Genomic DNA, 26732 nt, shown 5'->3' with positions numbered 1-26732 from the left:
TCCTCGCGATTTCTGAAAAGTGTGCGAACTTGACATCAACCGTACCGGTGATGTTGTTCAACGAATGATTGATACAGTCTACGCAATATTCAAGTGCAAACATGTTACACACGGTTCGGTTTGACATGATTAAACATAACGCTGATGTTGCCAGGCGCATTACTTTTAGGTTGTTCATTTTTCCAAAACTTAACGTGCAGTGTCCAACGGTCTGAGACGGTGCTTCGTCCACATCGTTCTTAAAGAAGCTGGTGATGATGTCCCGTTGATTCATGAGTTCTTTCCATACGTCGTATGATAGACGTAGCTCCTTACCATGGTTGTCACCGAGAGCGATTTCCACACGGCTCGACGTTGAGACGTTGATTCCGATGTCGAGATATTTGTAACTGGTTTTTGTCAACGAGTATCTTCTAACCAAGATCCTAGATGATTCTTTTTCCATCTTTGACATATTACTTTTTTGTTTTCTATGAAAAAAAATAAATTGTGAGTTTAAAAGTATAACAATTAAGTTTAAAGATGTAGCTAAAGAAACAACTTACTTCACGGTTGACATGGTGCAAAACATCGTTGCTAGTAAACGTCACAGCGAACTAGTAATTTTCTCAATGATTTCGAACGACTGATGGTTCCTATTCTTTTTCACTCGCTTTATATACCCGCTTGTTGTATACAAAATTGAAATCTGACAACATGGCGCCGAAAATGCTGACGTGGCTGCCTGTTGCTATGGGCTTTTGTTCTAAAATACAGCGATGATGCAATCCGTAAACCTGCACGAACCTGCATACTATAAACATTGCGATTCCGACAACATGGCGCTCCACTTTGATGCGCAGAGAAAAACCAAAGGATCTAAACAGTTCTCTTTCCAATAAACAATCCCTATCTCTTCCAGGAATCCTTATCTCTCGACGACTCATGTTTGTAGTAACAATCCTTATCTTATCTCTTCCGGGAATCCCGGAAATCCCCCACTTCCAGGAATTATTGTTATATGATACCCCCCACCACTCCTAAATTACCTCCTCTCCTCCAAAACGATGACGTCATTACCCCCTCCACTGTTATCTGATACCCCTCTTCCCCTCTTCACCCGCACCCCCCTCATTGCCCCATGGGTTAGAACCGGCATAGCTATACTACTGTTATATATTAACTAAATTATCTTACATTTTAACACAAGTATTTTGTATCACATTTACATTCTGTGAAACAAATGTTTTATTTCGAATATTCAAACTAAACTATTTTTCGTTGTAACATGTCTTCGGTTTGACTGTCCCATTGATATAAAGCCATGGATAGCTGATATGAAATATCTTTGGCTTCATATCACGGTTTTGTTAAAATTTTTACAAAATATGCGAAAAAAAACAATGATATCAAATTAAAGACATGTTAAACATAAAATAATATAGTTAAAATATTCGAAATGACACTTATTATGTTTCACATAACGTAACTGTGATATCAAACGCAAGACTTATGTAATTAGTTATTTTCTAATATTACTAATAAAACATCTGTTTCACATGACTTAAATGCTATATAAAACACAAGACGTGTTATAATGTAAAATAGTTTAGTTAATATGTAATTAAGTTAACATAAAAATGTACAGAAATGTACAAAATTAATTATGTGACAAAATTTAAATTATTTTTAAATTATTTTTCTACATTTCGAATGTAACATTTATATTAACTTAATAACATATTAACTAAATTATTTTACATTATAAGTTTTGCGACTGGATCGATATCGACGTCGATGAGATGTTCTTCGTTCATTAATACTAATAAAATTCTATTACATGGCAGTTTATTTGTTAATAAAATATTAACAAGATTAAAGGATATAATAATTTTTTTTTTCATACTTTGCAGAAGTTCTTTTTAATACTCTTCGAGTTATTTTATATTTTAATCTGACATATTTCAATATAAAATTTAAATTAAAATATCTCTGAAAATATTAAGTTATGGATAATCTTACCGTAATACTTTTATGATTAGAATAATGAAAAGTAGTAAAAAAAACGCATAATTGTTAAAAAAAGTACATTGTAAATTACATACTTTTTCTTCAAAATAACAATGGGTTTTTTTACACGTATTGATTCGTTTTATTATTCTGCGCATAAAAATATTACGGTGAGATTATCGATAACTAAATATTTTAAAAAATTTTAGATTTTACATCAAAATATGTCATATCTCTCTCTCTCTTTTTCATGTTTGCGAAATTTTCATACTGCAACTTGGGGAAGTCGAATTCATTGACTCCTGGCACCTGGTGCAAGAAATGCACGTAGCGCAACTCGGGTTCGTCAACTCTTGGGACCTGATGCGAGGAATTCCCGTAGCGCAACTCCCAAAAATCGAATTCGTCGACCCTTGGCACCTGGTGCGAAAAATTCCCGTAGCGCAACTCGCGAAAGTTGAATTCGTCGACTCTTGACACCTGGTGCAAGGAATTCCCGTAGCGCAATTCGGGGAAGTCGAATTCGTCGACCCTTTGCACCTAGTGCGAAAAATTCCTGTAGCGCAACTCACAAAAGTCAAATTCGTCGACCCTTGACACCTGGTGCGAGGAATTTTCGTAGCGCAACTCGAGGAAATTGAATTCGACGATCCTTGGTACCAAGTGCGAAAAATTCTCGTAGCGCAACTCGCAAAAGTCGAATTCGTCAAATCTTGACACCTGGTGCAAGGAATTCCCGTAGCGCAACTCGGGAAAGTCGAATTCGTCGACCCTTTGCACCTAGTGCGAAAAGTTCCCATAGCGCAACTCGCGAAAGTCGAATTCGTCAACCCTTGACACCTGGTGCGAGGAATTCCCGTAGCGCAACTCGGGGAAGTCAAAATCGTCGACCCTTGGCACCTGCTGCGAGAAATTCCCGTAAATTTTAATAATAATGATAATACTCTGGGCCCCGTAAATTCTTCATTCGCCCCTGCGGACAGAGGAGAAGAATAAGGAGACGACATTTCTTAATTTTTGTATTACCAACATCACTTTTTGAACGCTTGTATCTCTGAAACGGCTGGACCAAATTAAATTTTTTTTGGCTCAAATTAGTCGTGGCGATGCCGCTTTTAAGGATATACTATGTGTTTTTATAAAATTTTTTATATTTTAGTTGCTACAAACCTCCGAAAAGTCGACTTTGTGCGCGCAGGATAAGAGACTTAGTAGTGTCATTTTCTGAACTTTGCCAGAGATTCTTTTCCTGACTTAGTAGTGTCGTTTTTTGAACTTGGCCGGAGACACTACCGCGTCTCCTGATAGATGTGTTGCTCTAATTATTAAAATTATGCGGGCATAACATTTATTTTGATTCCGATTCTGGTTCCGATTTCCAATTTCGAGGTGGCGCGCGACGGTGCCACGATGGTTCGGTCTCTATTTCCGCCGACCACGATCCTAGGGGGACGCGTATTCGATAGAGAACAAAGGTAATTTTCTTTTTTAACATAACTTTTTTTTTTAACACAGTCTTGATAAATACGTTTTGGACACACTATATAATCGCTCTCCCTAACAACCGTTGCTCTCCAACAGTCATGACAAATGAAAGCTGTTTTTGGGATCTTTTTTTCCAGTCGTTCTTCAGGCGCTCTACATTTTCATCACAAGAAAAAAATATTTTAGTATCGAGAAACAAAGGTATTTATATATGTATAAAGTTTAAAAAATTCTATTATTGTCATGGATATTATCAGGGAATGGAAAGTTACTTTTTAAAAGTAGTTAGTTACCGTTACTCGTTACTGAGTTAAAAAAGTAACTAGTTACCGTTACAAGTTACCAAATAAAAAAGGTAACTAGTTACCGTTACCGTTACTTAACAAGTAACGATTCGTTATTTTTTTCGTTACTTTTTATTATGCTAAAACAAGATAAGATATTAATAAATTTACTAAATAAATAAATTTGTTCTTAAAATGTAATTACAAGGATTATTTGGATTAGGATATAGGATAATCTAAATCACAAAATAATGTTAATTTTATCGAAATTTTTTATTTATTTTTAATAAAAGTTGGTGTTCCATTAGATCATCATTTAAATGACCTTGAAACGGTGACAATACTGTATTTCCGATGCTGAACAATCTTTCGACCGAAGCACTGCTTGGCAGTGCTGTATTAAACTTAATGAATAATTTTTTTATTTTAGGAAAATTTTCCAATAAATTAATATCGGAATTTTTTGATTTTAAAAATCGTTGCAGTTCTTCTTCTGACTCCGAAGTTGATTGTTGATGAAAATTAAAAAAATCGTCGTGATCATCGTCAGGTGAATTTGGAGAATTGTCACTTGAGCGAATGCCCAACAAATCTTCTAAATAGCTTTCGGCTACTTTCTTTTCTTCTCCACTTAACCAGTTTGTTTTAAATTTAGGATGTAAGCAGCTTGCAATTATTAATTTTTTTTTTTCAAATACTGTGGAAAATCTAAAATTTAAAATAACTTATATAGATAAAGATACTAAAAATTACATACTAACGATTTTTATATATTAATTATATAATATTTTTATATATTATTATATTACTATATTGTTTATTTATTATATTGTTATGTAAATTTATTGTTTTTATATATTTTTTTATTATTTTTGTTTCTCATATGCAACGTAAATACTGTACATATTTTTTTAGTCTTTATTTTAAAGAATTTAATAAATATTGACAAATTTGATTTACCTTTTATTTAAACCTTGCTGAATAGATGTAATTAATGGTTGGCAATCCGTCAACTTATTTGTAATACTTTGTAATTTCTTTTGTAAAGTTTTTAAAACAGGTAACATATATCCCATATACATCCCCACGTCGCTTTGTAAAATGTCTAATGCCTTTGCCAAAGGTTCCATTACCTAAAAATCAAGAAAATATGAAGAAATGCAATTTCAATTTTATTAAATTATATATGTGCATGTAACTTACCTGACAATCATCTAAAAATTCATCTAAAAATTTTATTTCGTTATTTGTCAATCTCGGTAAGTTACAATAATCTAAACATTGATTTATTTTCTCTGAGCCGTCTTTCAACAGAGTGACTAATTGATATACGGAATCAAAAGTTGAATTCCATCTATTATAATAAATAACACATTTTTGATATAAAATATTAAGATATTTATATAATATTATTTATTTATTTATTATTATTTATTTATTATATATATTTATTATTAAAATAAATAACAGATACATAAAAAATAGCAAAAACAAATTTTTACCTAGTAACAATGGAGGTTTTTAAATAAACGCCACAAATTTCTTTTATTTTATCTGCCACTTGAGTGGACTGATTTTGTTTATTCCACAATTTAAATAATTTTGCAAATGTTACCCTGTACTTTTTTTTATATGAAACATCACTATTCAAAGCTTTTTCAGAATCTTTGGCTGCAATAAGGTTAAGTGTGTGACTAACACATCTTTGGTGTGGCGGAAGAGTAATAAAATCTTCTGCGTCTAAATCTTTTATTTCATCCGTGATTAATAATTCACTTAAATTATGAAATTCCACGTTTGTTTCCTCCTCATCTTCTTCTTTTTCAAATTCTCTAACAAATTAAAAAAATTGTTAAAACTTTAAATTTAAATAGACTAAAGGCCATTGCTGGATGTACGTGCAATTTTTAATGGATCTCTATAAAGAAATGATTTGTTTTTTTAATAACTAAGTTATTAAATTTTAATTTTTATATACCGATCTCATTTCGAGATTCTTATAGTATACGATTAATTAAATTAAAAGTACATTTTATCTCAATTTGAGAATGATAAATGTACAAGGAATATTAATTAGGATAGAAAAGATTGAGAAAAATAATCTGAGCCGAAAGTGGCTGAATCGATATTGATACATATTGATTTTAAATCACGCGAGACAATTCATGCGTTCACAGTTGTTTATCTCCTAAAAGCCTACGAGAAAAATAATCATGGATCGTCAGTGTCTGAGTAGTTTAGTGGTAGAACATTTTGACCGGAAATCGAAAAGGTTCGGGTTTGAATCCCGATTCAGCCACTTTCGGCTCAGATTATTTTTCTCAATCTTTTCTATCCTAATTAATATTCCTTGTACATTTATCATTCTCAAATTGAGATAAAATGTACTTTTAATTTAATTAATTGTTTACTATAAGAATCTCGAAATGAGATCGGTATACAAAAATTAAAATTTAATAACTTAGTTATTAAAAAAAAAAATCATTTCTTTATAGAGATCCATTAAAAATTGCACGTACATCCAGCAATGGCCTTTAGTCTATTTAAATTTAAAGTTTTAACAAATATGAGCTTATAAAATTAAATATTGATTTTAAAAAATTGTATTTATAAAAAATTGTATGTACTTTTAAATATAATTATAAACATAAAAAATTATATATATATTGAATTTGTATAATCGTATAGAAGAAAAAATTGTATATAATATAAAATGTTAATTTACCGAAATGCTTTGACAAAATTTGTGCCGTTATCTGTCGTTGTACAACATACTTTATTTTGTATGTAGTACTCAAAAAATACGGAATTAATTGCTTTTGCCAAAACATTAAAAGTGTGTTTTCCTTTAATTCTACGGCAAGCCAAAGCAGCTGATTCCCTTTCCAAATTTATTGAATTAATCCAATGAACTGTTATTCCCAAGTAACTTCTGTAAAAAATTCAAATTTAAATTAAATTATAATAAACATAATAAACAAAAATTAACTAAAATATAATTATTTAAAAATTAAATAAAATGTATAATTATAATGATCAAAGTGACCTTTTTGCTTTGCTCCATAAATCTGCTGTAGTTGAGACGATTTCTATTTCAGCCAATTGGTTCTCGAGAGTAGTTTTCATTTCACAAGATGATTGACTAAGTTTTTCTCTTAGAGTTTTTTTGCACATTATTCGAATTGATGAAGGTAGCCCAATTTTAATTAAATCAATAAATGCAGGACTCTCTACAATTGAGAGGGGCTGAACATTTTCAATAACAAATCGCAATATAGCAACATCTATTTTTCTTTGAGTAATCCCAGTTGTTCCAGAGCCCCATTTCTCTAATATACATTGTTTTTTAAAATTATCATTGGAAACGTTTTCATTTAGACGTTTATTTACGAGTCTAGATTTAGCTTCTTCTAAATATTTCAAGTAAGAGGGTCTAAATTCTGGCCTAAATTTAATATTTACAAATAAGAATATTTTTTAAACATAGGTAGAAAACATGGGCAAAAATAAAAAAGCATACTTAGAAGAAAGTTATAAAAAAATGTATAAGAAATAGATATATAGATGATATGTGGATATATATGTATAATTTAATATTTTGTCTTTTACTTGTATAGAAGAAAAAATTATTTATGTTAAAATTTCTTTCTTTAATATACAAGCAAATATTATAAAATCTTTGCAAGTTTTATTTAATATTTATCTAACATTAAATAAAACTTGCAACGATTTTATATTAATATTTGTTTTGTGTACATTAAAAAAAAAAATTTTTACATAAATTACTTTCTTGTACACAAGTAAAATACAAAATTATATATTAAAATAGAAAATATATTAATTCATTTATTAATTAAAAAATTGTTAACTTTTTAATAGTCATTAACTTTTTAATAGTCATTTAAATAGTCACACTTTTGCATGCTATACTTTTTTATACCTACTATTCTTATATTGTGGATTTGATTCAGTGTAGAACATTTGATGGAATTGTGTACATTTATTGGAATCTAAAATAATATTTAAAAAATTAAATATTTTAATGAATTGAATTAAATTAATTGAATGCAATATTTTAAAAAATTTTTATATTTTGTCTAAATATGTTACCATAAAATGTATAAAATATTATATATAAAATCATTTCTTGATAATTTTACTATTTTGAATCATTTTAATAGTTTTATATCTAAAATGATTACAGGATCATTCATATAGAATAGAATCATATGTAAATATCATATGTAAATAAGTACAATTTTATTTAAAAAATAATAACAGGAGTAATAATTATATTATATTAAGCTGCATCCCCACGAAGAAAGAAATAGCGGAACGGGACAGTAACGGAACAGTAGAGGAAAAGAGATATGATGAATATAACTCTTTTCCTGTATTGTTTTATTACTGTTCCATTCCGCTATTTCTTTCTTCGTGGGGATGCAGCTTTAAGGTCCGTTTATACATATCCGTACCGTATCCGTACCGTGTCCGTACCGTACCCGTACCGTACCGGCAAGATTCGATATGAGTATTTATACATATCCGGCTCGCATCCGTGAATATTTTGAAACATCAGTCTTGAGACATACATCTGAACTGTGAACATGGCAGAGCTATCGATAAACGAATTAGCAGTAATAATATTAATTTTAGACGAAGAGAAATCTTAAAAAAAAAAAAAAAAACGGATTTTATGGGTTCATAAAGCATGGACAAAACGAAAAACAAAAGGTGAATTTTTTACATTTTACATATAAAGAATTGGTTGATGATGCAACTAAATTTTATCAATATTTTAGAATGTCAGAACATGCTTTTAATGTGTTACTCAATTTAATTGATAATAAAATACGAAAACAATATACAAGATGGAGAGAACCGGCTAGCGAAAACACGTTCCTACATATGTATAAATTTTTGAAGAGAATTGTGTATTTTTTTTCAAATAAAATAATGTTTAATGAATATAAAAATTTATTTGTAAAATAATATTTATCATGAGTAAAATTACCTGGTTGGTCAAGTTCTTGAGAAATACTCTGCCACAGTTTTTCTTTATAAATTCCATCAAGATATTTTGGATGGGAAAGATCGTATAATTCGATGTGTTGTTGCACTAATTCTATCAATTTTGTTGAAATAATTTTATCTTAATCCATTTCTTAATTTTAAAAGAATGCTCTCGACATCGCAGATTGATACAAAATGAGACTCAAAAATCTGAATGCTACACTGAAGCCTATTTACATTTGTCAGTACCGGTACGTTCAGTGCCGTCCGATCCGTGAAAATATCGTCGTCAACGACATCTGCGGTGCCGGTACGGACACGGACGGCACGGATACGGAATAGTGTAAATACTTACATTTAATCATATGGAATCGAATCTAGCATCCGTGCACGGACGTGTACGGTACGGACACGGTACGGATATGTATAAACGGACCTTTAAGCTGCTTTCCTTTCTTTTCTCCACATAGAAAGTATGTATAGTAAAAATTATTATTTTACACTAATAACCGCGATGGCTCGGCAGCCGTTTAATAATATAATAAATATTGACGATATTTATTACATTTTGATATTTGGATAACATACATAATATAATAAAAATAAAAATTAAAACTTACATTTACGTGTTTCTTCAAGTTGGATGTAGAGCTTCTATTCGCATGAATAATTTTTCTATTAAAACATAATTTGCATGTAAATGCAAAATTTGTTTCGTTGCTCAGTTTGGACTCAAATAAAAAAATTTCAGAATATGCTGGCCATGGTGTTTTAGAGTCTGTTTCACACGGGGATTGAGACGTACTTGCCTCTTCAGTCATTTCGAGTGGCTGCAATAAATCACAAAAATTAGTGCACAGTAGGAAACCGTGAAAAATGGCCATCGGTGCACCGAAGGACAATGGCTCGACGTATGATGGGTTATGAATTTGGCAATTTGGCGATCACTCACATTCATAAAAGCACTTTGCAGCGGTTTCCACAATCCACAAATAAAATGTATGGTTATTACGACTGTAAAGAAGAGCACAAAGAAACAACGCGTTATATTCAACGATAGCGAGAGTAAAGTCATACGTGTTCGTATTGCTCGATCACATTCGCGAGACATCGTAACAGCAATAAAGGCGCGAAAATCTGCACCAACCTGCACGGATCAGCTCTCACGGGAGCCCACGTGACAGGATTAAGTCTGTTATTCAACGATACGCGTCAGGCTAAAAGCCTATATCGCACGCTTGCACACTGGCGCCTTAAAAATTTTTATAGACTAGAGCGACGCGACGAGCGATATCCAATCAGAACGGCGCTTTCATGAAAACTTGAAGATCGACATTTATTAAGCATAAAATATGAAAAGTAACGACGAAAGTAACTGTAAAATTCGTTACTGTTACTAAAAAAAAGTAGCTACGTTACCGTTACAGTTACCGAAAAAAAATGTAACGCCGTTATCGTTAAGTTACCAAAAAAAAGTAACTGTAACGGTAACGGCGTTACAAGTAACGCGTTACTTCCATACCCTGGATATTATAAAATAAATATTATATATATAAATATTACATCTACAGGGTGTCTGGCAATAATCACCCCACCGGTCATATACAGGTAGAGGAGGTCAAATCGAGTAGAAAAGTCCTTTACCATTTTTTAATTTTCATAATAAGTACTGAGTAATTAACGAAAAAAGGTCGGCGAATCCGCGCGAGTAAAGCGCGCGCGGTGAGAAGGACGTCCCACTGCTACGCGATCACTAGGCGCGCGATGAAGCGTTGGGAGGAGCGCTCTACAAATGACAATGGCAACATACGAGCGGCGCGTAACGCTAGATCCTTGTGTCCTAGTGATCGCGTAGCAGTGGGACGTCCTTCTCACCGCGCGCGCTTTACTCGCGCGGATTCGCCGATCTTTTTTCGTTAATTACTCAGTACTTATTATGAAAATTAAAAAATGGTAAAGGACTTTTCTACTCGATTTGACCTCCTCTACCTGTATATGACCGGTGGGGCGATTATTGCCAGACACCCTGTATATATGCAGTCTGTTTCACAAAAGCGTGTACAGAGAAACTCGAAAACGATTTGGGATAATGAATTGAAATTGAATATTTAACTTAATTGAAAAGAAAAACACAGATTGGGTATGATATAGATCAGTGCTCGGAATTAGTCTGAACATTTCAGCCGATTTCCGTGGTATACGCCTCCTTTCCTCCCCTTACCGCGCGCGCCGCAGCCGCTTGGGCCAGCGCCGCCGAGCGTTAGGAGCGACACTATCTGATTATGAGTGGGTTCTTCTCCCTATTTATTAAAATTTAAAAAAATGTATTAAAATTTATTAAAAATAAATTTTTTATTTTTAAATTTATTAAGTGGAAATATTTCAATAGATTTCCACGTCACCCATGAGATACTAATGCTGAAGCGTTTTTTTTTTTAAGTGGTTTCCCCCGTAGACCTATTCCACTAAAGATAAAAATAAATTCTTAATTTAAAAAAAAAATATATAAAAGAGATTTTCTTAATTAGATTTTCTTGGCCTTTTATGAGAATGAACAATTGATGCAATAATGTAGATAAAAACCACTTTTTGAAAAACGTGTCAGTATTAGTACCTCATGGGTGACGTAGAAATCTATTGAAATATTTCCACTTAATAAATTTAAAAATAAAAATTTATTTTTAATAAATTTTAATAAATTTTTTTAAATTTTAATAAATAGGGAGAAGAACCTACTCACAGAACCTAATCAGATAGTGCCGCTCCTAACGCTCGGCGGCGCTGGCCCTAGCGGCTGCGACGCGCGCGGTAAGGAGAGGAAAGGAGGCGTATACCACGGAAATCGGCTGAAATGTTCAGACTAATTCTAAGCACTGATATAGATTATGACGCTTTATTAATAAATTGTCCTATCACCTCTATTATCAATAATTGCCTGGCATCTCCGAGGTATACTTTCTGCCAATGTTATAGCACAATTTTGAGACAAATATTTCTATATAAATTTAATCTGTCGAACTAACTGCTTAACAGTATAAATATTCTTCCCTTGGAGCTTAAACTTGCACGATTAATAGAAGAATTTGCCAAAAAAGAAGCTTCATCCGAAAAAATAACATTGTCCTAATCACGGTCCAAATTTTCTTTCGCCCAAGCGAGCCTTTTCTCGACGTAGTTTGCAGACAGTAGCGGTTTCTTCACTGTTCTACGAAATTTCACACTATGAGCCTGTAAACGCCTTCTTGTAGTATCACATGACACTTTTTTGCACAAAGCCGTTTGTCCGCTATGCAATAATAAACGGGGATTCTTTTGAAACATCTTTAAAATCATTGCGTCTTGCTTTTTCATTGTTTTTTGCACAGAGTCACAATCCAGCAGGTCATCAACGTTTTTTACATCGAAATAGCGTTTCATTCACTTATTTACAAATGTCTTCAATTTTTTCATGTACTTGGAAACCGTTCCGTATGTCATTTTTGGTCCTTTCTATGAAATTAAAAAAATACACTCAACCGCAAAAAAACGGGTCATTCAATCTTAACACAATTTTTTGATATTTTTGATATTTTTGAAAAGTTGAAAGAAAATTTCTCTTTAAACTATTGCGTTGCTCTGGGGAATCGATTGTCTGACACAAAAATATATGAGTATTTGACTGTATATGTACATGTATATACCAAAAAATATTATTTAATTCCTTTATAAAACAAAAAAATAGTTTTCGATTTTTTTATTACTCAGTTCTATTGATTACATTGTTTTAATAAAAAATATTTTTACTTGAATATATTTAGCAATAATAAAAAATAATTTTTATTATGTATTTTCTCGCTTCTGACATTACAATCTGAAACAGTTGTGATGAATGAACAAGAGACTGTTATATTTAATGAGAGAACTTTAACTTTTTTAACTTTAACTTTTTTTTATGAGAGAATTTTAACGATTTGTTGAAAAATTAATTTTGGAAAAATTTTTATTTTGTAAACACACGGTATGAAACATTTTAATTTTGTAAATACTCTTTTAAGAAATATTGTGATATGCCGAAGAGGAAAAACTATGAACATTTGAGTCGTTCCCAACAATGGCGTCGACGACAAGAAATAGACAAGAAGTTTACAATTAATGAAACAAATAATAAAGAAATTGAGAATGAGAATCCTCAAGGAGAGTCTCACAAAAATATTGATATTCGTAACATTTCGATGGAGAATGATGTATCTCAAGATGTTGAAGATTTTGGGATTGATTCTTATTCTGAAGATTCTGACGTGGAGTCAGATTTAGATGATAAACATAACGATGAAGTTTTGAATTGTTATCCACAAAAAGAAGCAACACTACGAGAATTTCTACGGAGTTGGAGTATTGAAAATAATATTACTCATGTAGCCATTACTAAATTGCTAAAAGGTCTCAAAGCTTATGGACATGAAGATCTTCCAACTGAAGCTCGAACGTTGTTGCAAACACCACAAACAACATCAATGATTAATACTGCTTCTGGAACTTATTATTACCACGGATTGAAAAGAGCATTAGAAGATCATTTGAAACACATTAGATCTGTTAATATTGAAAATCCAATCAGGATCAATTTAGGCATTGACGGTTTACCACTGGCAAAAAGTTCCAAAGCACAGTTTTGGCCACTTTTAGGACAAATTGTTCACATAGATTATAGAGAAGAACCTTTTGTCATTGGAGTTTATCATGAATATTGTAAACCAGCAAAACCTGATGAAATTATTGATAATTTTATTGAGGAATATACTGAAATTGAAGAAGAAGGATTTAATTATGAAGGAAAAAATTATGAAATTTTGATAAATACCGTAATATGCGACGTTCCGGCAAGAGCATTTATGAAATGTATAAAAAGCCATACCGGATATTATGGATGTGATAAATGTGAAGAAGAAGGTGAATGGATAAATGGTCGGATGTTATTTTTAAACGAAAATGCTCCATTACGTACTGACGAAACATTTTTGTTGCGGCAAAATGAAGATCATCATTTAGATGATTCACCTTTTGAAAACATAGCCTTGAAAATGGTTACACAATTTCCTTTAGACTACATGCATCTGGTTTGTCTTGGTGTAATAAAAAAACTTACAAAATTATGGATTACAGGTATAAGGAATGTTAAACTGTCTGCTTCTGAAATTCATAAATTGTCAGATGATTTGAAACAGTTAATACCGTATATACCTAAAACATTTTCAAGAAAACCGAGAGGATTGAATGAATTGGATCGCTGGAAAGCGACGGAATTCAGATTGTTTCTTTTATACACAGGCTTGGTAACTTTGATGTCATATTTACCAAATGATTACCTGAGGCATTTTTATGTTTTACATTGTGCAATTAGTATTTTGTGTAATCCTACTGATTGCAAGTATAATAACAAATATGCAAATGAATTGCTAATACACTTTGTACAAGCATACAAGCTTTTGTATGGTGAACAATACATTACTTACAATGTACATAACTTGATACATTTGTACAAAGATGTTCAAAACTATGGATGTTTAGATATGTTCAGTGCGTTTCCATTTGAAAATTATTTTAAAGAGATGAAGAAGATGCTTCGAAAAAGTGCACAACCTTTACAACAATTACACAGACGTTTAATGGAAAAATCATACAATGGAAGAGATATTAGATATGAGTATCAACAATATCCCATTTTTCTGAATTCCAGGAATAAAGAATTATTATTTGGATGTACATATTCCTACCGGGAAATAAAATTCAAAAATTTTTCATTGTCTTGTATAAGAGAAGCTGACGCTTATTGTTATATTGATCATAAGCATATTGTCATGATTGAATATATTGGTAAAAGAAATGGAGAAATAGTAATAGTTGGAAAAACATTACAAAATTCATCGAATATTCCTTTATATCCATGCGATTCACGGCAGTTGGGAATTCACATCGGAAATATATGGTCCGAAATTGGCATATATCCAGTCAGTAAAATAAGCGCTAAAGCAATGCGACTTCCTTACAAAGAAACTTTCTGTATATATATATATATATATATATATATATATATATATATATAATTATCATTGATATTATTTATGTAATATAATTATTTATTATAAATATTTTTTTATTTTACAGCAATTGCTTACTTCAATTATCAGTATGTATAATAGGAATTATACAGAAAGTTTCTTTGTAAGGAAGTCGCATTGCTTTAGCGCTTATTTTACTGACTGGATATATGCCAATTTCGGACCATATATTTCCGATGTGAATTCCCAACTGCCGTGAATCGCATGGATATAAAGGAATATTCGATGAATTTTGTAATGTTTTTCCAACTATTACTATTTCTCCATTTCTTTCATATTCACTGTCACTTTATATATATATTAGGTCCTTGAATAAGTTCTCGCTGTTTCTTAAAAGATGGCGTAGCGGCACTCTGTGCATGGAATTTCGTACGGAAACGCATCAGCTAAGTAGTACTATATGTAACCTCAAATTCTAGTAGATACAGTTTACCACAGTGTCAACCACGTGTTTAATTACCTATTGCGAAAATGTCTACTTTTGTGCCAAATAAAGTGTTTTTGCGGGGAATTTTATTGCACTGCTTTATTCAAAAGAAATCTGCAGCTGAAGCACACAGAATTCTTGTTGAAACATATGGTGACAATGCTCTGTCGAATACGACATGCAGAGACTGGTTTAGGCGCTTTAAAAATAATGACTTTGACCTTGAAGATAAAGAACGTTCTGGAGCACCGACAAAGTTTGAAGACGAAGAATTGGAGGCATTGCTTGATCTAGATCCATGTCAGACGCTAGTAGAGCTCGGGAAAACATTGCAAGTAGATGCGTCAACAGTTTCAAAACGTTTAAAAGCGTTAGGAATGATCCAAAAGCAAGGACATTGGGTGCCGTATGAGTTGAAGCCGAGAGACGTTGAACGACGTTTTCTCATGTGTGAATTGCTGCTTCAACGGCATAAAAGAAAAGGTTTTCTGCACCGTATCATCACTGGAAATGAAAAGTGGATACACTACGATAATCCTAAGCGTAGAAAATCGTGGGGTAAGCCCGGCCATGCATCAACATCGTCGGCAAAGTCGAATATCCATGGTTCGAAACTTCTGCTCTGCATTTGGTGGGATCAGCAGGGCGTAATTTATTATGAGCTGCTTAAACCTAATGAAACTATCACGGGAGCTCGCTATCGACTTCAGATGATGCGTTTGAGTCGAGCTCTAAAAGAAAAGCGGCCACTATACGGGCAGAGACACGACAAAGTCATTTTGTTACATGACAATGCTCGGCCACATGTGGCAAAACCAGTCAAAACTTACCTGGAAACGCTTCAATGGGAAGTTCTACCTCACCCGCCGTATTCACCGGACATAGCCCCCTCGGATTACCACTTGTTTCGGTCGATGGCGCATGGTTTGAGCGAGCAGCGCTTCCATTCTTTCGAAGAAACCGAAAAATGGGTCGATTCATGGATTGCGTCAAAAGATGAATCGTTTTTTCGACGGGGGATTCAATTACTGCCAGAAAGATGGGAGAAAGTGGTCTCTAATGATGGACAATACTTTGAGTAAAGTTATTGTAAGCCTTATATTTTAAATTAATGTTTTTTTTTAACAAAAAAAACAGCGAGAACTTATTCAAGGTCCTATATATACATTCATATTCACTGTCACTATATATATATATATATACATATATATATATATATATATATATATATATATATATATATATATATATGATGCTAATGATGTCACGAAAGATAATTTCCAATTTTTGAAAATATTTTAAAATTTTTTAATTTATTATAAATTTATAGTAAATTTTATCGTTATTAAAAATTCTAAGCACAACAATATTTTAGAAAATAAAATAATGTTTTAATTATATATTAAGAAGATTACTCCTTCTATTTATCTCTTTAAATACTTACTATTACTCAATCAATATTTTATTTTAGATGTATTGCGTTGTATTTTGGGACCAATATTGCCAAATTGTTCCTAACTGTTGGATAAACTTTTTGCAAAAAACATTTGCATATCCATCATCTAAATATAATATGACTAATGCAATAAAAAAAAAGCTGAAGCCTGGAAATGATTGGAACGTTTCCAATTATCATAAAATTTTGGGACCTTATGATACTTACGATAAAGCTCGAGAAATAGAAAAGTCATGCATTAACATCTCGACTTCAGATGAAGTTCAATTAGCTACATTAAATGATTCTGAAAAAAACCAAACATTACCTGCAAAACGTTTGATAAAACAAAGACAATTTTATGGCGATTCTTCTGACGATGACAATCATAATCGTAAGTTATTGGATAACATAAATTAATAAATATTAATAGATAAATATATATAATTAAGAAATATTATATAAATATTGAACTAAATTAAAATATTGAATAAATATATATAATTAAGAAATATTATGTAAATATTGAACTAAATTGAAATATTGAATTAAGAAATATAAATATTGAAGAGTCATAAATTTATTTACAAAAATTTTATGTATATTATACAGCAAGTGCTTCCAAAAGAAACAAAACAATAGAATTACCGCCAGGAAATTATAAAAATCGCTGGGGAAATGCTACACCTAAACAACTTGAAGGAGCACCGGCAAATCCAGAATATAATAAGAAGCAAGTGAGTATTAAAAATAATAATGAATAATATGGATTAATAATTCTTTACATTGATACGTAGAGAAATAATGAATAATAAATAAAAAATAATTATATATTACAAAATATGTATACATTATATATTTAGATATATATATATAAATAGATTTTTATTTTGAATTACTCAGGACCTCATATGTGATAAAACCTCAAGTGTTAACAAAGACAAGCCAATCATTTCTGATATTCCTTCATCTTTGAAGGACCATCTATTTTCGCTTCAAGTTTTCCACGAAGAGAATGAAAGTGAAGAAATGGAAATAAATGATGATATTGCTGACTGTTATCGAGAAATCGGTAGTAACGAGGAAAATTCTAATTATAATATAGAAATTGACAATGATGATAAAGAAGCTGAAGACGAAACTATCGGTAACTTTTTATGGAATAATATAGTATAATACAAGTCAGTAATTAATAAAGAAATTAAATAAAGTATGATTATTGTTATTTGTTACAGATGCAGAAGTGAATCTTCCAATAGTGACAGTGAATATGAATGAAGAAATACATGCATCTCTGAGTAAGTAGCATTATTTTCTGAAACAGTTCAAGAAATTGAAACGAGAACTGCAAATAATATATATCAATTGTATATTTTATTGTATCATTGTTCTCTTAAACACTGCAAATAATATACACAAGTTGTACGTTTTAGCACATTGTAGTATTATAATCTTTTATATATAATATTTTTATTTTCTTTGAAAAATATTTTTATTGTATTGTATATTGTACCATTATAGCATTATAAATTATAGTATTATTATTATATTATAGTATTATTATTGTATTGTAAAATTATTTATAACATTGCAAAAATTTGCATCTCTTCTGATAATGATTATATTAAATTTTGAATAGTAAAATATTAATAGTTTTTTTGTTTCAGATTCTTTAAGTGAAAAGCTAAATATTTTATATGAAGGCTTTGAACAATTAAGAAAAGAGATAAAACAAGAAGCAGCTAAAAATAGTTCCAAACTGAGTGCAATACTTGCTATTTTAAGAGATAAATTTCCAGCAAACGAAGGAATTAATGAAGTTACTATGGATTTGATGCCTCAATTTCCTTTGACATCAATTGAACAATACCTAGAATTCAATGAAACATTGAAAAATAATGAAGCATTTTGTAAATGTTTTGTAAGTATCACATTATTCATATAAATCAATGGATCAATCAATGGATTAATTTAGAAATGATAAATATCAAAGAGTCAAGAATACTTGTAAATAATGTTTTAATAATAGCACTTACAGACAATATTTTTTGTAGGACAAAAGAATTAAATGTATTGGTGGTGACTCCATACAAAAAATGGTTTCCAATATTCTAACAAACTGTATATCATTTGACCTTGGTCATAAGCTATCTTGGACCGGTGCAAAAAATACGATTGCAATAGAAAATTCTACTTTTGCAAACATCATAGTTGGTAAGTGGTACATACTTTTGCATACAGTAAGAAATTATCTATATGAGCTTTCAAATTTTTGCAAATGTTATTTTTTAAACAAATGAAGAGGAAAAGAGGGAATCTTGAGCCCAAGAATTTTTAGTTGTTATTCTTTTAAAAATTCATGTAATATTCGAGTAACATTTCGTATAGGTTTCGGTTAAAATTTAACCATTTTCAGTACATCTTAAGCAAGATTCAATCCATTATTTATTATATATATATAATATTTGTAAGAGCCACGTAATGCAACATATCAAATCTTTAAAATACTTTCATTTATTTAATTAATTAGTACTCATTGTGTTGTGATTATTTTATGATTTCATACATATTTTTTACAAAACAATCTTTTAATTATTCCAATTGTTAAATGACAATGTATTATTTACGGCTTTTACAAATAATTATATATATAATAAATAATGGATTTAATATTGCTTAAGATGTACTGATGGTTAAATTTTAATCGAAACTGGAATATTAAATAAATTTTTAAAAGAATAATAACTAAAAATTCTTTGGCTCAAGATTCCCTTTTTTCCTCTTTATTTGTTTAAAATTACATGAGTCTTGGTTTTAACATTGTTATTTTTTATTTTATATTCTTTGTGAATGCACGTATGAAAATACTCATTGACATTTATAATGTATAAGAATTATATAGAAGTACAACTTGCTAGCTATTTTTTAGAATAGTAATATTTTTATTTATATAAATAGAAATCTTCCTCAACCCCATATTTCATGTTGTTCAACCATATTTATCTACTAATATAAATATGTATATATTTGCAGCGGCTGTAAGTTTTACAAAAGGCAAAGGACCTGACTGCACCGTTACATCCATTGTAAAACATATCAAGAGCTGGTTACAACATGCTGGTGATAAGATGAGATATAGAATGAAAAAACAACAATAGAGGACTGCTTCATCAATATTCTCGATTAAAATACATTTGGCGTCATCTTTTATATATGTATATTTGCTATTAATAAAATATACTGTGTTAATAAAATATCAAGTGAAAAAATTGTTTTCAAGTTTCTCTATCAGAGAAACATAATATGACAATGTTAAGTATATTAATTAAGTAATCAGAGACTCTCTGTTGCAAGATGGATAATAAAAATATAATTATTTCATTAAATGACAATAATAATGTAACACAAGATCAATTAAGCAACGAAAATTCATCCATTGAAGTGGAACAAGTACAGAGAGAGGAATCCTTTTTTTGGACAGATGCAAATACCAAATTCTTTCTATCTTTATATAAAGAAAACATAGATCTTCTTGCTGAAAGAAAAATTAAAACGAAAAAGATTTTGTGGAAAAAAATTTCGGAAAAAATGCAATTGCAAGGTTACAACGTTTCTGCACTGCAAGTTGAGAACAAATATAAATCGTTGGAACGTTCTTTTAAAAACATAAAAACTCATAATAAAAAAACTGGAAGAAATAGATTATCTTGTCCTTACGAGACGTAAGTATATTAAATAATCTTTATTTTTATAAAGAATTTAATATAAAATAAATTTAATCAAGAGACACGGTAGTGTCTCGCGCCAAGTTCACGCGCAGCGCAAGACCGACCGTGTATCTTTACGCGAGCACATGAGCTGATAGGAGTCGAGATTTTCATATCTCAATAATGCGTGGACCGATCGAATTTATAATAGGCTCAATCGATAGAGCACATGCGATTTACATAATAAAAGTATCTTTACTTTTTTTGTACATGCTTTCTAAAAAAATATATTAATTGCCAAAGTTTGCTAAAGTCGAAATATGCCGAAATCTATGTAAGTCTTGGTCGTCGTCGTCGTCGTCGTCGTCGTCTGTTCGTCATCCTTCTCTAATATATAAGTTTTTCCTTTGTCAACTAGAAGCATCAAAATGCGACATGGTCGTCCTTTTCTACATCCCGTGAAATGTCGATTCCCGCATAAGAGCGTCTTTTTTCTTTCCTTTCTTTTTCTAAAAGATGTCTGTCCTTTTCCAACATGGCAGCGTTCAGACCTGTCAGCTCGCAGCTTTGATGATACTAATCACATTGATATAATTAATATCGGTCGTAAAATGTACATGTAACGTGTTGTGGAGACGAATAGAGATAGTGTATATCAAAATAATAGTATTCTTTATAAAAAAAATTTTTCTCGTCTTGAAGTGCAGAAGTGTAGCAACACACATGCTGACAACACTCTTAAAGGGAACGTTCACAAGTGTCCCCTCCCGATTTGATTCTCCTTGAAATATGTTGTAAAACATACAATTTGAGAAGACACGTATTTTTTTATAGCGGCCCTAACTCAAATTTAAAGGGTGAAACACCCTGTAACAGCACGCGCTGTTACTAAGCGTCACGCGAGCTCCACGTGAGCACCCCCGTTTCGGGCCGCATTCCGATCCCCCAACTCGAGGGTAAGAACTCGAGAAGGGGTAGCTGCCGGGTAGGGTAGCACCCCAAGTGGGGGTAGCGCGACCGGTATAAAAGCTGGCTCGCGGAACCGTTCGAGACCCATTCCCCGAGTACGACTCGGACAAGCCTCAGGGCGCACTCTGAAGCTCCGGTCGTACTCGCTCCCATCCCGATAGTCGTTCTAGGGGCAGGGCGTTCTCTGCTTTGGTCGGGTGTTCCCGGCGTTCGACTTCCTATAACCCCGTCATTCTAGGGGCAGGGCGTTCTCTGCCTCGGCCGGGTGTCTCGGCGTTCGACTTCCGACTCTCCGTCGTTCTAGGGGCAGGGCGTTCTCTGCCTCGGCCGGGTGTCTCGGCGTTCGACTTCCGACTCTCCGTCGTTCTAGGGGCAGGGCGTTCTCTGCCTCGGCCGGGTGTCTCGGCGTTCGACTTCCGACTCTCCGTCGTTCTAGGGGCAGGGCGTTCTCTGCCTCGGCCGGGTGTCTCGGCGTTCGACTTCCGACTTTCCGTCGTTCTAGGGGCAGGGCGTTCTCTGCCTCGGCCGGGTGTCTCGGCGTTCGACTTCCGACTTCCCGTCGTTCTAGGGGCAGGGCGTTCTCTGCCTCGGTCGGGTGTCCCGGCGTTCGACTTCCGATACCCCTTGCACGAGAGAAGTCTCTCACTGTCTTAGGACACAGCGTACCGGCAACCGTCGACTCAGCAAGGCTCGGATATACGCGGTATCGCTTATTTTTTATTACTTTGCTCCGTACCGTAAAAACCGACCGATTAAATAATTTAGTTTGTTTATAATAAGGCCAAAAAGGCGCACCAACGATTTACGCGCGTTTATTTTCCGTTGATTATTCATTTGTTCGCAATTAGAATTATACACATGTACCGTCGCAACATTAACTCGTCTAACCGATAAGGAATTATTTATTTATTTCCGATAGTTGTATCCGATTATACCGTTCTAGAAATACACATGTACTCGTTGTTACTATTTTCTTTTAAAATTATAATGCTCTATTGAATAAATATTTATTTTTTCTTTAAAATATATTTAATTTGGAGTCTCCCGATAAACCACACGAACGAATTCTGGCAAACCGACGAGTTATTCCGCGTCGTAAGAATCCGCTTCGCTAACTACGCACGGTCGTAATTCCGCATCGAAAAATCCGCATACCGTCGAAATTCCGCATCATTACGCACCGCCCGTGAGGCGTAAAAATACGCACCGTTACAACTCTTTTGAAAAAACGAGTTTTTTCTTTGTGTGTAACTATCGCCAAAACTGTAGGAGATATAAAAAAATGTTTCAAGTAGAAGTTGTATGGCTTGTAATGGGCTTTATAACTGTGTAGTTGAATTTTCAAAAAATGTAATTTTTTTTAATTTACTCTTACCCCTTGGTATTATTTTTTCGAATTTCAAAATTTTTGTAATGACAAAAGTTGTAGCATTTTTTACGCTGAATTCAACCATATATGATTTTATTATGTTCCGAAATTGCATCTTTCAAAAATAAGTCATCAGTATCATATTATATGCGTCGCGCTGCATGACGCATTGTTTATACCGCACTTGTGTTGCGCAATAGTCGTTAAATAAATATAAAAATGACATGTTATCACATATTTAAGGAAGAAAAGTTAACTAAAATTGTTGCTAAAGCATCCCTTCCACATTACACTCTTATAGATAATCGCTGCATTTCGTATGCAGCGCGTTGTCATATACAAGTTAGCTATCAGCGCATATTACACTTTGAAGTTTTGCTTGCAGTGATCACGGGAAAATAATTTATGAAACGAAAACAGTGAATGAATCAATCTATTCAACATATATCCACCCTGACTCTACTCTCTTGGCCCGACTTGACTGACAATGAATAAAATTCTATACATATTCTTTTTCAATAATTTTAATATACTGCGATATATTCTACATACTATTACATTCTATTAAATTATTACGATTTTTTTAAACTATGGTATATAAAATCTTGAAATATAAAATGTATATTATAAGTATAATTATAATATATTGATACAATAAATAAGCTTTTATATATATATAAGCTTATTTATATATATTATAATTATACTTATAATATACATTTTATATACCATAGTTTAAAAAAATCGTAGTAATTTAGTGGAATGTAATAGCATGTAGAATCACAGTATATTAAAATTAATGAAAAAGAGTAAACTGTACAGAATTTTATATTTTATTTCATTCTCAGTCAAGTCGGGCCAAGAAGGTAGAGTCAGGGTAGATATATGTTGAATAGATTGATTTATTCACTGTTTTCGTTTCATAAATTATTTTCCCGTGGTCACTGCAAGCAAAACTTCAAAGTGTAATATGCGCTGATAGCTAACTTGCATATAACAACGCGCTGCGCACGAAATGCAGCGATTATCTATAAGAGTGTAATGTGAAAGAGATGCTTTAGCAACAATTTTAGTTAACTTTTCTTTCTCAAATATATAATAACATGTCATTTTTATATTTATTTTGCGACTATGCACAACACAAGTGCGGTATAAACGGTCATGCAGCGCGACGCATATAATGTGATACTGATGACTCATTTTTGAAAGATGTGATTTCGAAACATAATAAAATCATATATGGTTGAATTCAGCGTAAAAAATGCTACAACTTTTGTCATTACAAAAATTTTGAAATTCGAAAAAATAATAACAAGGGGTGAGGGTAAATTAAAAAAAATTTCATTTTTTGAAAATTTAACTACACAGTTATAAAGTCTATTACAAGCCATACAACTTCTATTTGAAATATTTTTTTATCTCCTACGGTTTTGGCGATAGTTACACACAAAGAAAAAAACCGTTTTTTTTTCAAAGAAGTGTTTGATCCCTTAAATTTGAGTTAGGGCCGCTATAAAAAAATACGTGTCTCCTCAAATTGTATGTTTTACAACATATTTCAAGGAGAATCAAATCGGGGAAGGGGACACTTGTGAACGTTCCCTTGTTAGTATTCTGTAGTTAGTGGACAGAAAGTGTACTTTGTGCACATTGGTGGAATCGGCAGGTATGTAATGTTTATAGAGAAGAAATGTCTAACACTTGGATTGAAGCTGACGATACGCTAATTAAAAAAAGACAATGGCCTAGAGGTGCTAAAGATGTTTTTGTCATTCTTACAGAAATTTGATCAAAAGTAATCTGTTTTTATATATGAAAAAACGCAATAACTTAGAAATACAGATGGTTTTTTATACCCTTTTTATGATCACTAATAATTTTCTTATAAAACATGTTGTAAAATATAAAAAAAAATTATTAGGTTTGTATAAATTAAGATTTCTATAATCAAAAAGAGGATCGTCGTATTGAAAATATGACGGGAGTGATGGTGGGATATTATTACCATTATTTTTACTAAAAAAAAAGAATCATATTTATTAAAATTATTTTTACTAAAAAAAAGAAATGATATCTCACAAAAAAACCTTTTTTTTTAAAAAAGGTAAAAAAAGGGCGCCAAGTACACGCCTTGTTATATTAAAAAAAAGTTTTCCTCATAAAAAAACCTTTCCAAAAAATTGTTTTTTTTAAAAAAAGTTTTCCTCATAAAAAACCTTTTCAAAGAACTGTACTTTCAAAAATATATTATATTAAAAAAAAGTTTTTCTCACAAAAAACCTTTCCAAAAAAAGTTGTATATATCATAAAAAAACTTTCCAAAAAGATTGTATTTCCAAAAATATATTATAAAAAAATCTTTTTAAAAAAATTATATATATTTATTATAAAAAACCTTTCCAAAAAAATTGTACTTTTAAAAAAAGTTGTATATATTAAATAAAAATTTGCTACATATTCTGTCTATAAAAGAGGTGATATCAGAAAATGACGCCAAGTTTAAATAAAGAACCTTTCAAAAAAAGTTGCATGTATATCTAATTATTTATTTAAAAATGATATTTATGTTTATATCTAGTTAATTCTTCTTAAGTATACTTTTTAAAATAATTGCATCTGTATCTAGTTATTTTTTTTTATATCTGTATCTAGTTAAATAAAAAAATTTTTCAAATTTAATCAAAATAAAAAAATATTACAAAATTTCGCAAAAAACTTGGCGCTGCTATAAAATAGCCTTAAAATATTATTATACATCTTAAAATATTATAGAGCAATGAAGGCTATTAAAATATTATTATACATCTTAAAATATTATAGAGCAATGAAGGCTATTTTATAGCAGCGCCAAGTTTTTTGCGAAATTTTGTAATATTTTTTTATTTTGATTAAATTTGAAAAATTTTTTTATTTAACTAGATACAGATATAAAAAAAATAACTAGATACAGATGCAATTATTTTAAAAAGTATACTTAAGAAGAATTAACTAAATATAAACATAAATATCATTTTTAAATAAATAATTAGATATACATGCAACTTTTTTTGAAAGGTTCTTTATTTAAACTTGGCGTCATTTTCTGATATCACCTCTTTTATAGACAGAATATGTAGCAAATTTTTATTTAATATATACAACTTTTTTTAAAAGTACAATTTTTTTGGAAAGGTTTTTTATAATAAATATATATAATTTTTTTAAAAAGATTTTTTTATAATATATTTTTGGAAATACAATCTTTTTGGAAAGTTTTTTATGATATATACAACTTTTTTTGGAAAGGTTTTTTGTGATTTAATTATAGGGAATTAACAGAGATATTAGGCGGAAAACACAGTATTGAACCATTATTATTATCTGGAAATAAAGACATAATTGTAAGAAACGAAAAATCATCCACATCTTTGTAAGTTTATATTATATTAGATTTTATCATATTTGTTTTATTAATAGTAGAGCATTATACATTGGATTAGATTTATTATATTTTAAGTAAATATAATCTTAATTACTAGAAAATATTTGCATATAATTTTGTTTATTTATGTAAAAACATATATAACGTTAAACGTTAATATAAGTTTTATTCCAAGTTTTATTTTTTTTTAAACATAATAGATGTTTTTATTTGTTTTATTTATTTTATTTGTTTTATGTTGCAGGTCTGTCAATGATATAAATGAAGACAGTGAAAATAATCAAAATTTTAATAATACAAGTACACAGATTGAACTGAATGTGAAATTAATAACCAACCAACAACATCTCATCAGGCAACATTTGAAGCAACAGTCGATGAAAGTACCTCCGACACAAGCAATAGTTTTAAAAAAGTAAATAGAAATTTTTTTTTACATATGAAAAACAATGATTGCTCAATTCTTGAATTCATGGGAAAAATTTACATATGCGAAAGTGACGCTGCGCGCGCGCGCGCGCGCGAATACTGATTG

The 26732-nt window shown here is 31.2% G+C and overlaps 4 protein-coding genes across 4 annotated transcripts; 2 read left to right on the top strand and 2 right to left on the bottom strand.

Moving 5' to 3' along the window:
- The first annotated feature begins 3532 nt into the window (after window positions 1-3532).
- Window positions 3533-19989, top strand: LOC137001594 (uncharacterized). Its single transcript, XM_067360704.1, has 8 exons — window positions 3533-3675; window positions 16768-17125; window positions 17344-17468; window positions 17635-17878; window positions 17967-18029; window positions 18399-18652; window positions 18786-18945; window positions 19765-19989. The coding sequence occupies exons 2-8, from the start codon at window positions 16768-16770 to the stop codon at window positions 19887-19889; spliced, it is 1329 nt and encodes a 442-aa protein (XP_067216805.1). The 5' UTR covers window positions 3533-3675; the 3' UTR covers window positions 19890-19989.
- Window positions 3687-4888, bottom strand: LOC137001596 (uncharacterized). Its single transcript, XM_067360705.1, has 2 exons — window positions 4719-4888; window positions 3687-4466 (listed from the first exon to the last, which is right to left on the bottom strand). Exons 1-2 carry the CDS (start codon window positions 4886-4888, stop codon window positions 4019-4021), a joined length of 618 nt encoding a protein of 205 aa, XP_067216806.1. The 3' UTR covers window positions 3687-4018.
- On the bottom strand, window positions 5257-6884 carry LOC137001651 (uncharacterized). Its single transcript, XM_067360761.1, has 3 exons — window positions 6805-6884; window positions 6484-6690; window positions 5257-5590 (listed from the first exon to the last, which is right to left on the bottom strand). Exons 1-3 carry the CDS (start codon window positions 6882-6884, stop codon window positions 5257-5259), a joined length of 621 nt encoding a protein of 206 aa, XP_067216862.1.
- Window positions 19990-20085: 96 nt separating the features above from the next.
- Window positions 20086-26487, top strand: LOC137001597 (uncharacterized). The gene is made up of 2 exons (XM_067360706.1): window positions 20086-20453; window positions 26084-26487. Exons 1-2 carry the CDS (start codon window positions 20086-20088, stop codon window positions 26187-26189), a joined length of 474 nt encoding a protein of 157 aa, XP_067216807.1. The 3' UTR covers window positions 26190-26487.
- Window positions 26488-26732: the final 245 nt, after the last annotated feature.

The sequence above is a fragment of the Linepithema humile genome, chromosome 8 (assembly GCF_040581485.1).
Source record: "Linepithema humile isolate Giens D197 chromosome 8, Lhum_UNIL_v1.0, whole genome shotgun sequence".
Lineage (NCBI taxonomy): Eukaryota > Metazoa > Arthropoda > Insecta > Hymenoptera > Formicidae > Linepithema > Linepithema humile.
This window is presented reverse-complemented; position numbering and strand designations above follow the sequence as displayed.